Below are 15,876 nucleotides of genomic sequence, written 5' to 3'. Positions count from 1 at the left end.
TTTAAAACAGTAACATCAGTTTGTTATTTTTCTTTCCCCCAGGCAGCTGAGTATGTCCCAGAGAAGGTGAAGAAAGCTGAAAAGAAATTAGAAGAGAATCCATATGACCTTGACGCTTGGAGCATTCTCATTCGAGAGGCACAGGTTTAGTGATATAGGATTACATTTCCTTCTCTATGGGTCCAATCACACTACTTGGTTCTGCAGTAAATAATATTTTCATAATCCTAACATTGTAAATGCTGTTTATTGGTTTTCAATTTTAGAATCAACCTATAGACAAAGCACGGAAGACTTATGAACGCCTTGTTGCCCAGTTCCCCAGTTCTGGCAGATTCTGGAAACTATACATTGAAGCAGAGGTTAATATTTTATTTTATTTTTTCTTATATAGCATCTGATGGGAATTGCAGCATACACTAGTGTGATAGAAAACAAGTTAGGAACGTAGATAGCACAACTAGGACAAGGAGGATTTAAATGTCTCTTGCCTTTATTTTGTAAAATAGGTATGAAGGAGTAATTAAAGTGAATTTTTGAAATTTGGGTCTTTACAAGCTGATGATTGTTGCATTTTGGAGTTGCAACAACATTAAAACAGTTTCAATGGTATTGGAGTGCTTTAGCCTTTTATTTACTTGTCATGTGTCAATTTATTGCCTCCTGTGTCATTTATTTAGAACTCATTTTTCTTTTTATTCCTACTTACAAACTAATATGAATGGTACTATGAGAAAATATGGAAATGTTAACTTAGTTTTATAGGGTATATTGAGTGGTGAAACATGTAGGTGAAAAATTGTTTCAGGTTTTAATTTTGTGAAAATGCATGGTTTGTCAATAAATATAAGCACTTCAGTAATTTAAAGTTTTTTAAGGGGATAAAGTTTCCATTATTTGGGAATAAGCTAATGTGATTCAAATTTGTGTAATCATAATTCACCCAGTGATACTTTGATTTTTTTTTTTCCTTGCTTTCTAACTGTCTTGAAATTTTAAGTCAGGCACGTTTATTTTAAAGAGTAAGGGCCTCATTCTTGATTATGATTAGAAGGGAAATGTTCATTTTTGACAACTGAGGTTAGCAGTCAAGATGATAATAAAGCATTAATGTATCGATAACAATAGCACCAAGTAATCATCTTTCAGATTATAAATTAATGGGATGGAAGGGGTGAGATGGGAATAATTGATATCCACATTACGCTGAAAATTCTATCCATTTCTTTTTATAATTTATAATACTAAGAAGTATTCTTATTTTGAATGTTATAAATTCTCAACATAATCAAATACACTGCAGCCTCATCTTAACGTTTTCCATGACAACTGAAATTTGATGATCTATGGGTCTGTTTTGGACCTGTTTAAAGGGCTTTAGTCATCAGCAGTACTAAACAATTTAACACGACACAGTGTCACCTGTGATGTGTTCCTCATAATGGACCCAACCAATAGCCAGTTTAAATTGAGGCTACAGTGTACTTACTGTATTTGTGCTATGGTTTATAGTATATTACTTTGGGGTGAGGGGAGATTACTGGACAATAACAGGAACATTGTGTGTGTGTATTAAATTTTTTGTGTGTGGTTGTGTATGTGGTATGTGTGTTTGTATGTGTGAGAGAGATTGTACCTTACATGGAGTTTGGTTGTGGTTTTGGCCCAAGACTTTAAGGTTTCATCAGTTACCCTTTGGGACCATTTCTTTCCTTAATATATTTAATCATCAGAGTAGACTGACATGGAATTCACCAGGTGAGTGAATAGGCCTGTCTGAAGTGTGCTGAACCCAGTGCTGCTTTGTAATACTCATTAAATCAAGGAACCTTGGATCACCTGTACTTGGTCTACATTCCGGTTTGATTTTACAAACACATTAACTTATATGCAAACTCATCAGACATGAACATAATTGATGCATAGTAGTTTTTATATAATGAAGTAGTACTTTAGTTTTAGAAAGTTCTCAAATATTCAGGTATTTGTGCATTTTATTATAAGTTAAACTGAAACTGGCAGATACTCCATTCTGTAGGAACTGAATGAGTCTGTTTCTCCCATTTCCTAACTAAAGATATGAAATGCATTATAAAAAAGAATTCTAAGATGGACCAGATGTTCTTTCAAGGCTGAAATTGTCTAAATAATAGGCTCATTTCATTTAATATTTCAGAGCTGCTAGCAGTTGCCTGATTTATTTAATTGGTAAGATTTGCAGTTACTTCACACACATACACACACATAAATATGAATGTATGTATAAAACATCTTTTGAGAAAAAATGGTAAAGAATATATATATATATGTGTGTTTTGTAAAATTTACATTTTTGGTTTAGGAATTAAAATGTTAAAATTGCTGATTTAGAAATGCATACCCGGAGCTGTGTTTTTCTCTTTTCCTGATTTGCTCTTTATTTTTTTATTTTCACATTTTGTACTTTGTTTAGCCTGTAAGAGGCTAAAGTTTTCTTTGGTCATTTCACCCAGTGTGGCCTTTAATATTTCTGGAGGAGACACATAACCTCTTTATAATACATTAAAATCTGAAGTAATAATTAGAATGTCTTTAAAGGTAATACTAACAGTGTTTACATAACATTTTGTATGCACTCTCAAGAAAATAAAGTTTTTTTAATACATTTGTTGTAACTCAGTACTTCATGGCGGGAAAATTATGTTTTGTTTATTTATGGTCAGTTAAACCAATGTGTGTGAGTCCAAATACATTTAGTACTTTTCTAATGAAAATACATACATCATTAATAACAACAGATAATTTGCTTCCCCAGAGAAAGTTGTAAGTCCTACTAAGAACAATTAGCAAAAATGAGTTTTTTGGTTTTGGGGTTTTTTGTTTTTTGTTTTTGTTTTTTTGCTTTTAAATTTGAAACATAAGTTGCAAATGAGAGCATAATATAAATAATTTTTAGGAAAGGAGTTAGTGACACTAATCTGATATTTTCAGTATTTGCAAGTATATCAGCTTTTCTCATATCAGTGGCATTTATAATACCTAGCTACTTGTGTAAAATTTGAGCTTTATTGAACTATCATCCTTAATTCATTACCCACTTTTAATTTTTTGCTAAAGCATAGAAATTGTTGGATATAAAATTCTCTTGTTCTAATGAAAGGGCACTTAGAACCAATATCTGTGTATTTGTTATAATTATATAATTTCAAAATTAAGCCAGATTACTTGAGTGTTGTACATATTAATTCTATAGAAACACCAGAGGTTAAGTGGGATACCCAGTCAAAGCCTCAGTGCTCTGCAAATACCCACTTTTTAGGGTGGTTAAAAGGGTTACTAAATATCACAAAACTGAGAAAATTTATAGTTTTGTCATATTCTTTAAGTTGTTTTTCCCTTTGTGGTTTCTGTAGCTATTCATATAGCTAGGTAATCAATGTGACAGCACATAAGCTACAATATTTTACTGTTAGGAGTAATTTGTTTTGAATTAGGCCACATTCATAAGAAATTTTTCTACAAAAGGATGATGGTTTTTATTGGTAGCTGAAGGAGAAATGAAGAAGGTAATGCTGCTGGTAATAGCAACAATGTATCTTGCTATCTGTGAAAGCTGTAATTCTTTAATAAAAGTATATAGAGAATTGATGGCTTTTTATTTTAAAAGATTTTAAAAACATGAATCCGTATTAAAATGGGTTGTAAAGTATACATTTCAGTTTTTCAAAATAACCTTTCTACTTGGGAAAAATGACTCTTAAAAAATACCTTTCTTCTTGGAAAATGGAAGTGAACTCAGGATGGAACATGAATGACCTAAATTGAAATAAACTTCTCCACTGTCGATACTGTTTTAATATCTCTAAGTAGCAGTTCAAACTACTGTTGTTATAATGTTTTGTATATTTTGAGCAATGTGATTTTTTAAATGCAGATAAAATTATTGCATTATCATATAAATTATTTCTTTTCTATACTTCAACTTGCAGTCTCTTTTTAAAAACATCTGTACTCTTTTCTTATAGATCTGCTCTTTTCCTGTTTGTAATAAATGTTGGTCCATGTCTGTGTGATTATTCAGATTGTACTCTAAAATGCAACATGCTCTTTAATCTATAGTTTCTTAAATGCATGTATAAATGTAGTGTAGGGGTGTAAAAGAAAACAGGACTGATTTGCAAACACAGAACTGAGTAATCAGATATCTGAAAGTGCTTTGAATAATTACATACTATTTTTTAAACCAAAGGAAATATTTGTGTGTTTATTATTGTAAGTAGTAAACTTCTATTTCAGGTTTTACTGAAATACCGTATTTGTCCATATTCCCTTCCATTATTGTAGCATAGATGTTTAGGTTTTGTCAGTGATACTAACTTGATCTATACATTTTTTTTCCTTGAGGCCTTTTCTCTTCACCCAGGCATTGTATAATAAAACTATTTTGCAAAAGGACATAGCTAATTTAGATAAAATTTCTTTTTAAAAAAAATCTTATTTTCTATTCTTTAGGTAATTTAGTATTTTATGTGAAATGTAGTGATTTATTTTCAAGCAAAACCTTGTACTAATCAGCCTAATTGCCTGTATATTTATATTTCTCCACTTTATAAAGGAAAATTATAATCTTTGCAGTCACTGATACACAAATTAAAAAAATAATGGTCCTCTTTTTCCTTTGTGAAGACTCAGATTTTTAAGATAGCTTCTTCATATTCTACTCCATTGCGTGTAATAAGATTTATGGTATATTCTGAAAATGTGGAAAAGGCATCTCTGACCAGATTTTAATAAAAAAGTACACACGTTCTCAAATTTATTATGGAACAAAAAGGGCTATTTGATCATGTAGTTTTAAGTTTCCCTGTGGGTAATGCTCTAGCCTAAGTTTGTTGGGCATTTATGGAATAACAATACTTAATATTATAATACCTAATATTTAGTGGTTTGTTTGTTTTTTTAAATCATGGGGCATTGCAATCAGTAAGGTCTTAGGGGATTCTTTTGGTATATGACCCACTTCCCCTATTCTGGGAGGTATTAGTTATGCTCCAATATGGCATCCGTGAATAAACACAAACACATAAGCCCTTCATAATATTATGAAGTGAAACCTCCATACTGGAAATAATCTTAACAGAAAAGCCTTTTGAGGGTGCTCTGCATTTTTGGTTCTAACTTGAGCATAAAGGAACCAGGTGGCAATTAATTGACTTTCTCTTTAAAAAACAAAGAAATCTTAAAGTCTAAGGCTCAGTTTTTTTCTAATGGGTTCATTGTTTTTTATTTTGTTTAGTGTGTTGTTTCTACTTGCAAACAGCTGTTCCTTTTTGAATGAGTCTGATTCAAGGCACTTCCAAGAAATGAAGATGTCTAAAATATACTGATGATGTCTATTAAAAGCTGTATTTCGAGATGTGGACAAGAATGCATTTTTCTTCCTGTAAATAATTTTCTTTTGAACTAATTTTTATTACTAAACAGTTTTGCTCTCAGCAACTTTGGAGTGGAAAACAGTTGGTTAATATGGTGGTGTAGTGGTTAATATGATGGTGTGGTACATTGAAGTCTATAAATTTTTTCCCCCACATATTCAGAATCCACAGCAGTTCCAACAAAATTGTGAATATTTGCTTTGAATACAACTTGTTGAGAAACTAAACGGCTTTTCTAAGGCTCAGGGAAGCATAACATGGGGTAAGTTTTACCATTTTGTATGCTAGGAGACCCCTCCCCACCAAAGAAAAATTTTCTATTTGGTAATGTTAAGTGATAGTTCTAAAAACAAAAATCTAATGTCAAAGACAGGATTGACATGTGGTTTTGGAATAATACTTCAAAATGTAATAAGGCCAGTATAACTGTCCCAAAAGCTATTTTTAAGCTTTCTAGTACATTTATTTATGTGATACTGCATTATGACATTTTTTAAAATACAAAATTTTAGCTCTAGCATATACAGATAACATTATTGTAAGTCTTTGTCTACATATTTCTATATGGGAAAGTCTTTTTTCTCTTCTGGTTGTGTGGAGATATAAATGACCTGTAACACTGCATAAGTTTAAGGTGTGCAATATATCAATTTGATAAATGTATATACTGTGAAATGATACCCACAATGTTTAGTTAACATCCATCACCTCACACAGTGATAAGGAAAAAGGTCTTTTATGGTGACATTTTCTTTTAACTTTTTCATGTTGAATTTTAATGTTTGTTTATTTTTGAGAGAGAGACACAGAGCATGAGTGGAGGAGGGCCAGAGAGAGAGGGAGACACAGAATCTGAAGCAGACTCCAGGCTCTGAGCTATCAGCACAGAGCCCGATGTGGGGCTGGAACTCACAAACTGTGAGATCATGACCTGAGTCAAAGTCGGATGCTCAACCGACTGAGCCACCCAGGCGCCCCTTTCATGTTGAATTTTAAGAAAACGGAGTGTTGAGCATTTTGCCATGATGGTTTCCTTGAAATTCAACAACTGAATATACAAGTATTGTATATTTATTTTTTAAGTATTATTTTGAGAGTATGAGTAGGGGAGGAGTTGAGACAGGGAAAGAGAATCCCAAGCAGGCCCTGCACTGTCAACGCAGAGCCCAACATAGGGCTTGAACTCAACCATGAGATCATGACCTGAGCTAAAATCAAGAGTCAGATGCTTAAATGACTGAGCCACCCAGGCACCCCTCCTAGTGCTGTATATTTAAACCCAAAGAGGACCTTAAGTTTAAATTTTTTTTGTTTGTTTGTTTAGTTAGAGAGCATAAGTGGGTTGGGGGCAGAGAGAGAGGGAGACAGAGAATCCTAAGCAGGCTCTGCACTGTAAGTGCAGAGTCCAGAGTGGGGCTCAAACTCACAACCATGAGATCATGGCCTGAGCTGACACCAAGAGTTGGACACTTAACTGACTGAGCCACCTAGGCGCCCCAAGGATATTAAGTTTGAATCTGCAATTCAGAGTGGAAAGGTGAATTAATTTAGGCACTTCATATGTGAGTGACGTAAAGCAAGATATTATCCCTTAGAATCAAAGTTTAAATTTTTCTTTAATGTTTAGTTTTGAGAGAGAGGAAGACACAATCCGAAGCAGCCTCCAGGCTCTGAGCTGTCAGCACAGAGCCCGACGCGGGGCTCAAAACCACACAGACCGCAAGATCATGACCTGAGATGAAGTCAGGTGCCACGCCCCACCCCCCCCTCCGCTTTTTTTAATTTTTTAATTTATTTTTTTAATTTTTATTATTTTTTTTACCTTAGAATCAAAGTTTAGAAACTATAGTGCTATGGGATCACCTGGGAAGCTTTTAAAACCTGCAAGCTTGGCAATTAGCATACCATTAATGCTGACTCCCATCTCCGCAGAATGGGCACATGGAAACTTACTGTTCGGTGTTTCTGGCAACTAGTTTTGGAGTTGAGGCTTTAAAAGACAATAAAGGAGTCTTGTTGCTGTGAGTATATTTCATATCTCACAGAATACTACCTTTATTTGCCTGGATTATGAAGTTATTAGTCTCCTGGCTTTTTTGACTACATGATAGATCACTCAATATATAATCAATCTGGAAGTAATCTTAGAAGCATGCATTGTGTGCTTAGTAGTATTCCTAACAGTGTGGTGACTGTTTCTTAGATCTGCAATCAGGATAATGGTAGTGTTATTGAACATTGACAGTTTTTTAGTTGCTGACTTAATTCCTGGGTTTGAAACCCAATTTTCTAGCCCTGGAAACTTAAAAAAAAAACAAAAAACAATGTAATTACTTAAGTAGCAGCAAATAAGAGTGTCATGTATTCAGGAAGGACCACTTAAACTGGAAAATATGGCTTAAAATTACTGCACCTTTTTAATAACTAACCCTTAACTCCTTTTATTTTAAATGTTTATTTTTGAGACGGAGAGAAGAGTGTGAGCTGGGGAGGGGCAGAGAGAGAGGGAGACCGAGGACCCCAAATGGGCTCTGCGCTGACAGCAGAGAGCCCAGTGCAGGGCTTCAGCTCAAGATCTGTGAGATTGTGACCTGAGCCAAACTCATGCTTGCCTGACTGAGCCACCCAGGTGCCCCACCCTTAACTCTTGAGAGAGTCTTTAAACATGAATACCACATCTTCTTTTCAGATTATTAGCTAACCATCCATTCATTTAGTTAGCGCTTGAATATATGTAAGTACTACTCATTCTTTTGGGAGATGGGAGATGATGGAGTGTTTTAACAAAGAACCAGTCATTATTCCTAGCTATTTCTGTAGTCAGGTTTCTGAATTTTTCACCCCACAGAGGAGTGCAGTGTTTCTCAACCATTTTTAACTCTTGTTTCCTTATTTTAAAAAAAAAGTCTCCCTTAGTGTGTTTTGATAGCTTTTAAATCAAATACGGGGGGCGCCTGGGTGGCACAGTCGGTTAAGCGTCCGACTTCAGCCAGGTCACGATCTCCCGGTCCGTGAGTTCGAGCCCCACGTCAGGCTCTGGGCTGATGGCTCAGAGCCTGGAGCCTGTTTCCGATTCTGTGTCTCCCTCTCTCTCTGCCCCTCCCCCGTTCATGCTCTGTCTCTCTCTGTCCCAAAAATAAATAAACGTTGAAAAAAAAAAAAAATCAAATACGGCTTTTAACAAATGGTGATTTTAGTATTTCTGGTTGATACCTGTCCTTAGGAGAGTTGACTTATTTCCATCTGATAGTTGAGAATTTTGGCAGCAGTGATATTCGTAGAAGAACTGGAGTATATCTAAATTTCATAAAACTTAAATGTCAAAAATAACATTACCTTAATGAAATACCTTGTGAAAATGTACACTGTCATAGGAGGGAGCTTACAAGTATTTGGGGAGATTGTCAACAAAAAACTTTGTTTCCTGCACTGTACATTTATGGCGGGGGGTGGGGGGAATTGTAGAGGAAGAGAATCCTAAACAGGTTCCATACTTACAGGACAAAGCCTGATGCGGGGCTTGAACCCACTAACCGTGAGATAATGGGGTCCAGATGCTTAACCGAGCCACCTAAGCACCCCAATTTTATCTTTTAAAGCTTTGTTTATTTCTGTACCCAACGTGGGGCTTGAACTAATGACTCCAAGATCAAGAGTCGCATGCTCTCCTGACTGAGCCAGCCATCTGCCCCTGTACATTTAATCCCCTCATCTACCATTATTATTACTATTATTAATCCTTTAACTTGTTTAATAAGTGGATTTTTGAGGTTTTGTGGTTCTCTTAATTAGGATATGTTAGTAGATGAGAAATGCTTAAAACATCACTATTTAGATTATTTAGAGTTGAAGATTCAGATTGTATGCCAACCACTGGGGACCACATGGTTTATAATCTGCTTTGTTATGGGTTGAATAGCAAGTTAGAGCTTTTATGGGTAATAAACTGACATTTTTGCATTTTTAAAAAATGTTTTAAACTTAGAGTTGCAAGAACAATGCAAAGAATTTATATATGCTTTACCCTGATTGGCCAGCTTTTAAGATTTCACATACGCTTTATCAATTCTATATTTTCCTGAACCATAGGAGATTAGATTGCATACATCACAACCTTTATACTTTGGTGTATTTTTTTTTCCATTTAATTTTTTTAATTTAAATTTTAGTTTAACATACAGTTTCAGTGTATTCTCAGTGTATTATAGCAGTTTTCTTCTAAATTAGTAGTATCTAATCCAAAGTTGTACATAGTTGCCATTCCTCTTTAGCCTCCTTTGATGTTGAACAGTTCCTCAGCTTTAAGTATGATATTTCCTCATTCAGGAAATATACATATTAGCTGAAAAGCTGCAAATGATGTGTGTGTTCTCACTCTCTCATCCAGAGGCACATGATGTTTATTTACCCCTTATTGGTGATGTCATTGGTGCCCATTTTCTCCACTGTGTAGTCACTATTACTGCTTTCATAATTAATAAAACAATGAGATACTTTGCAACTGTAAAAATCCTATTTCTCATTAAATAGTTACCCACTTCATTTTGAAATTGTTAACAATTCTTGCAGGAATCATTGATTTTTTTTTTTTTTTACATTACCTAGTTTTTTTGGTATGTTTATCGTTGAGTGTTGTAAATATGTACTCTATATTGATGACTCAAGCTTCAAGCCTTTTTGTATTTGAAAATTACTGGAAAGTAGTAGCTTTTCTTTCCTTCCACATTTTAAACAGGTTAGTAGTAAGGGTTGTTAGAAAGGTGATGATTTATACGATTTCAGTGGTTTATGATAGGAGCAAGTTTTCCAGATCGTATACTCTATTAGTAATGCCTTTAAATTCTATCATAAATCACATAGGGGAAAGATAACATTTCCTTGACTCATTAGGTTTATAGAAACTTAACTAGTTCTATATTTTTATAAGAACTGCTGGAGGCCATAGGAAATGAGTATCTTTTATTGATTTATTAGCTGGCCAAATGGCAAATTATTTCAAATAATTTTATATTAAAAAAAATCATTAGGTCTTTGGCTTTAAAACAGGTTGGAAAGTAAGGGGGAAAATCATCTAGATAAATACTGTATTTGCAAATGCTGTATCTTTAAAGTACTTAAATAATTTCGTTGCTGCCTGAGGCACAAATTAGAAAGTTACCACTTTAAAGGAAATAATTTCTCTACTAGCAATTAAAGATTGCTTACACCATGGTAGTGGTATTTTCCTAAAAGCAGGCTGTTTGATTAAATTTGAATTTCCTGAGTTAACAGAAAGTGAGATTTATAATTAAAGAACAGACATTCCAAGTCCAAAGAATTTATTTATATAAGTGTCTGTGATATCCTTTTAATAGCGGAAAGGGGGTTATTTGCCATGTGTCTCAACAGCAGAATTCTTTTACTGCAGCAGTAGCATCAGTTTTTGATTAGTGCAGAAAAGATATATTTGAAGAATTGGTAGTTTCTTGAAAGAAATGCAGGAAATCTGCAGATTATAAAGGGTAGTATGGAGGAATAGGAATGGCCCAGAATTTGAAATCTGGTGACCTAGGATTTTATACTTTAAGCTCTTCTATTGAATTCCTGTCATCTTAGGCAACCCATTTTTGTTTTTTAGTTTCTTTAAGTAGATTCCATTCCCAAGGGGGGGCTTGAACTCATACCCTGACATCAAGAGTCAACTGACCCAGCCAGGCACCTCCCTGCTTTTCAAATGTTTATTATGAAAATTTTGAAACTGAAAAGTTGAAAGAATAGCATGAATATTATAGTAAATACCTATATACCTTCTTCCTTGACTGAATGTTTTGCCATACATGCTTTATCTTTCTCTTGTTTATATATTGTCCTACATAACCACAATAACCATTATACTGAAAAGGAACCTTGGTGTTCTAATATAATTTAATATGCAGCTCATGTTTACATTTTTCAACTGTCCCAGATTCATTGTTACTAAAATTCTCCATTTCTATGATGGATGAGATAATTTGAATTTTATGCCCTTATGGTCCTTTTTCTGCTGTGCATTGTGTTTTAAGTAAGATTTTAGATTTTATATTATTTCTCACTCTTATCCCTTCCTCATGTGAATAGGAAAAACTAATGTGAATCCAAGTGTTGTTTTCAGTAATCTGTATATAAATGGAAAAGTCCCATTAACCATTCCGGACAAGAATTGTCTTTAGAACTGTTGTAATTTTTAAAAAAATATGTTTATTATGTTTTATGTTTATTACTATGTTTATTATTATTTTGTTTATTTATGCTTGTTTATTTTATGTTTTTATATTATTTATGTTTATTATGTTTATTTATTTTTAGAGAGAGAGAGCGAGCATGAGTAGAGGAGGGGCAGAGAGAGAGGGAGACAAAGAATCTGAAGCAGGCTCCAGGCTCGGAGCTGTCAGCACAGAGCCCAACATGGGGCTCCAACTCAGGAACTGTGAGATCATGACCTAAGCCAAAGTCAGATGCTCAACTGACTGAGCCACCCAGGGGCCCCCAGAACTGTTTAATGTTAAGGAGTAGGTGGGAATTTTTTTATTTTTTACCACGAAGAGGCAACTTAAAAAAAAAATTTTTTTTTTTAATATTTATTTTTGAGAGAGACAGAACACAAGCGGGGCTGGGGCAGAGAGGGAGACACCGAATCTAAAGCAGGCTGCAGGCTTTAAGCTGTCAGCACAGAGCCCAACGCAGGGCTCGAACCCACAAGCCGTGAGATCATGACCTGAGCTGAAGTCGTACGCTTAACCGACTGAGCCACCCAGGTGCCCCAAGAGGCAACTTATTTTAAGTTTAAATACATTTGCAGTAACTTAAAGATTATAGTCTGAAATATGCATGGAATTGAATTGAGTTCTTAAAAGTAAGCAAATGTTTTTTCAATTATGTTACATTTTCATTGTAGATCTACAAAAACTAAATTTTATGGAAAACAATATTCTGTATGGACACTATGTAAAGGAAAAAAGTAAATGAGGAAGATATTTTATAGGTAAAAGATTTTTCTTAAAATTTTTAGAAGGAAAAAGTTCAGGTTACATTTTAAAAATCCGTTGTTGATTTTCAGTTGTATCTTGTTGATAGTGAATTTTTCCTTCGATATTCTGATTATCGGCCCCAACGAGAATAGCTCAGATTTATGGGTCCTTTAACATATTCTGGTACTGTGTTCAGTACTTTATATGGGATATCTGATTAATCACAGTTTACCTTTTGAGGTAGGTATGTATTATCCTTCCTTTTTTTTCAGATGGTCAGCTTTACTGAGATTTAGGATCAACAAAATTAATGTTTAAGTAAGTGGAAAAGCGGCTTACAGTCAAGTATTCTAATTCCTGGTTCTGGGCTCCTAGTCCCTTGAAAAAATAGATAATGTATAGCCACTCAGAACCACATACAGTTGTTAGAAATGTTTTTGAAGAAGCATGGTACAATAGCTTCCATGAAGCCTAAATCCAGCTTCATCTTACAATTTGTAAAATCTTACTTTGTTGTTTGTTACTCTTCACAGTGTAAAAAAAAATTAGCAATACATATTTGGGTCTAATTTCAAATAGCAGAAAGGACTTCTGAACACAGCAAATCTTAGTAATTCTGGACTTTTTAATTTATAAGAACTCATTCTTTAAAACTTTATATTCAACATTAATATGAGAACAATACCTTTTACCTTCTAGTTCTTATTGAGCAATTGTGAGTTTTATTAGGATGGAATATTCTTTAAATCCTTTTTTAAATTTTAGAGCATGTGCATGCACGTGAGTTGGGGAGAAGGGCAGAGGGAGGAAGAGAATCTTAAGCAGGCTTCCACACTCAGCCTGATGCTGGGCTCAGCCCCACAACCCTTAGATCATGACCTGAGCTGAAATCAAGAGTCAGACACTAAATGAACTGAGCCACCCAGGCCACCCTGGGATGGAATTTTCTTAAGGTCAGAATTTAGGATTTAGAAAAGAATATTGAATAATAGAAATGTAGAAGTCTTGCAAAATAAGTTCTGACAGGATAGACTATTTTATTCATTGTGGGCTTTTTTGGAGGGGGAAATCTTTAAAATACAGTAAAACCTTGGATTGCGAGTAAGTTCTGCAAGTGTTCCACAAAGTGAGCAAACATTTCTAATAAACATTTCTAATAAAGTTGATAAATGAGTGATGTCTTGCAATATGACTACTACATGATGCTGAACATCACATGATCACAGCTGAGCCAGTGGTTCTTAAAATTCATTTTGAGGGGCTGCCTGAGTGGCTCAGTGGGTTAGGCTTCTGACTTTGGCTCAGGTCATGATCTCACACAGTTCGTGGGTTTGAGCCCTGCATTGGGCTCTGTGCTTACAGCTCAGAGCCTGGAGCCTGCTTCAGATTCTGTGTCTCCCTGTCTCTCTGCCCCTCCCCTGCTCACGCTGTCTGTCTCTCTCAAAAATAAATATTAAAAAAAAAATTTTGCTTTGATACACGAGTGCTTTGGATTACGAGCATGTTTCCAGAATGAATTATGCTCACAAACCAAGGTTTTCCTGTATTTTAAATTATGAAAAAAACTTAATGAAAAAGTAAAAATGAAATATTGAAGCCAGACGGGCACAATGATATTTAGTGGTCTTTTTAAAAAATCATGAAAGATGATCTTGACTCCTGTAGTTAATGGGAAAATCGTATTTATTGAAACTGGACCAACATTTCCAGTTATTTGTAATTTAAGGTTTATTGGACTTAGAAATTTAAGAACTATTGAGTACATCTCTAGTCTGTGTCATTGAATACTGGAATCTTTATTCAGGTTCCTGATACTGCTCAAATAATTCTAAACAACCATTATGAAAAAATTCAAATTACTTACCTATAAAACAGTTTTGTAGTTCTTTTTTCAAGGAGGGAGAAACTGTGCGTGTGAGCAGGGGAGGGGCAGAGGGAGAGTGAGAATCTTAAGTGAGCTTCAAGCAGGACTTGATCTCACAACTATGAGAGCATGACCTGAGCCTAAATCCAGAGTTGGACACTCATGGGCCACCCAGATGCCCCAGTTTTGTTTGCAGTTCTAAGGTTCTCATAATTGAAGAACTGTAGACATTCACGTCAGTGTGTTCAGTGATGCTTATTCTAGTCCTTTTTGAATAAGGAGCAAAATATAAACTGTAGTTTTAAGTTTCAGGAGATTCTATGCAGATTAAAATATGCAGAATTTTGTTAGCAAACCCTTCTGGCAAGTAATTTTACATGTGGGGTCTGTAAAAGTACTCTAAAACAGTGGATGTATACTAGAATGAAGACTTGACAGATATCAATTGTTGTATTTGTCTGGGTTATATCCAGTTAAAATCGCCCAAAGTGTTATACTATTTTTCTGTAGTACAATTGACTGTTGAATTTATAGATTCTCAAAAGTCATCAGGTATGTTTTCAGGCCCCACACCATCTGTATATTTTCATAGTTTTTTATGTGGCTTCGGCAAAACATGAAAAGTGTTGTTTCAGGTTATTGGCTTTCACTTCATGTATCAGGAGAAGATGGGGGAGTTAACTTTCAAGTATGTACTGAATAAATGCATCCTGGGCACTAAGATGCTATGGACACCTCAGTGAACAAGTTTACAATTTGATAAAGTAGGGAAATTACAATATGACTGGTAGATGCTATGATAGAGAAAATGGAGAATATGTGAGGGTTGGTCCCGGAAATAGAACAGCAAGACTTCTAAAGAGGCCTGAAATTTGTATAGAATCCCTGGCAACAAGAACTACTAGTGTTGTGGCCTCAACAAAGGCGAGAAAAAACATATGCTTTATTTGAAGAGTTGAAACAGCTTGATACTTGGTAAGCTGAATTTTGCTTCTAGCCCTCCCCACTATCTTAAGCAGATGACTTGTGACTGTTAGGTGGAATATGTCTTAATTACAGAAAACATATGAGCTTGATAGTTAAGAATTGCAGCCAAGCTGTCAGCAAATAGAACTGAAGAAAAAAGTCTGAATATCTGAGACTAGAATAATAAGGTGAATGTAACTTTGCTCTAGGAAAATCAAATTGAGAAAAGATAATTCTGGGCTCTTGTTTTAACTCATGCCTACATAAATTTAACTGAGTGGAAGTTTACTTTTCAAAGAAAAATTGCATGTTAGAAATTCTCTTTTGGTTTCATTAATTTTTACTTGGCATTTAAGTCTTAAGAAACTAATAGAATTAAGATATGAGAGTTCTTAATCTCTTAAATAGTCTTCATTAGTTTGAGGAAAATGCAACAATTGGCCAGTGTGTTCATTTTCAAAGAGAAAAAAGATTTTTCTAAAAAAAGATTTTTCTAAATCTTTTCTAAAAGATTTTTCTAGAAAATATCTTTTTCTAAAGATTCTTCTAAAAAGATTTTTCTAAGTTTTTCTAAAAAAAACTAGTTATTTTTTTTATAGGTAGATAAAACCTGAGTGGTTATTTTAAACAGATTCCTAGAAAAGTT

The 15,876-nt window shown here is 34.4% G+C and overlaps 1 protein-coding gene across 1 annotated transcript in view; it reads left to right on the top strand.

The window, feature by feature from the left end:
* CSTF3 (cleavage stimulation factor subunit 3) overlaps window positions 1-15,876 on the top strand; it is a 72,828-nt gene that overhangs the window by 15,361 nt on the left and 41,591 nt on the right. Inside the window, exons 2-3 of the mRNA XM_047877358.1 lie at window positions 43-144; window positions 267-362. Coding sequence (XP_047733314.1) covers window positions 43-144; window positions 267-362 — 198 coding nt within the window. The remainder of the gene's footprint in view (window positions 1-42; window positions 145-266; window positions 363-15,876) is intronic.

The sequence above is a fragment of the Prionailurus viverrinus genome, chromosome D1 (assembly GCF_022837055.1).
Source record: "Prionailurus viverrinus isolate Anna chromosome D1, UM_Priviv_1.0, whole genome shotgun sequence".
NCBI classification, from domain to species: domain Eukaryota; kingdom Metazoa; phylum Chordata; class Mammalia; order Carnivora; family Felidae; genus Prionailurus; species Prionailurus viverrinus.
Note: the sequence above shows the minus strand (reverse complement) of the source record. Positions and strands in the feature narration are given on the sequence as shown.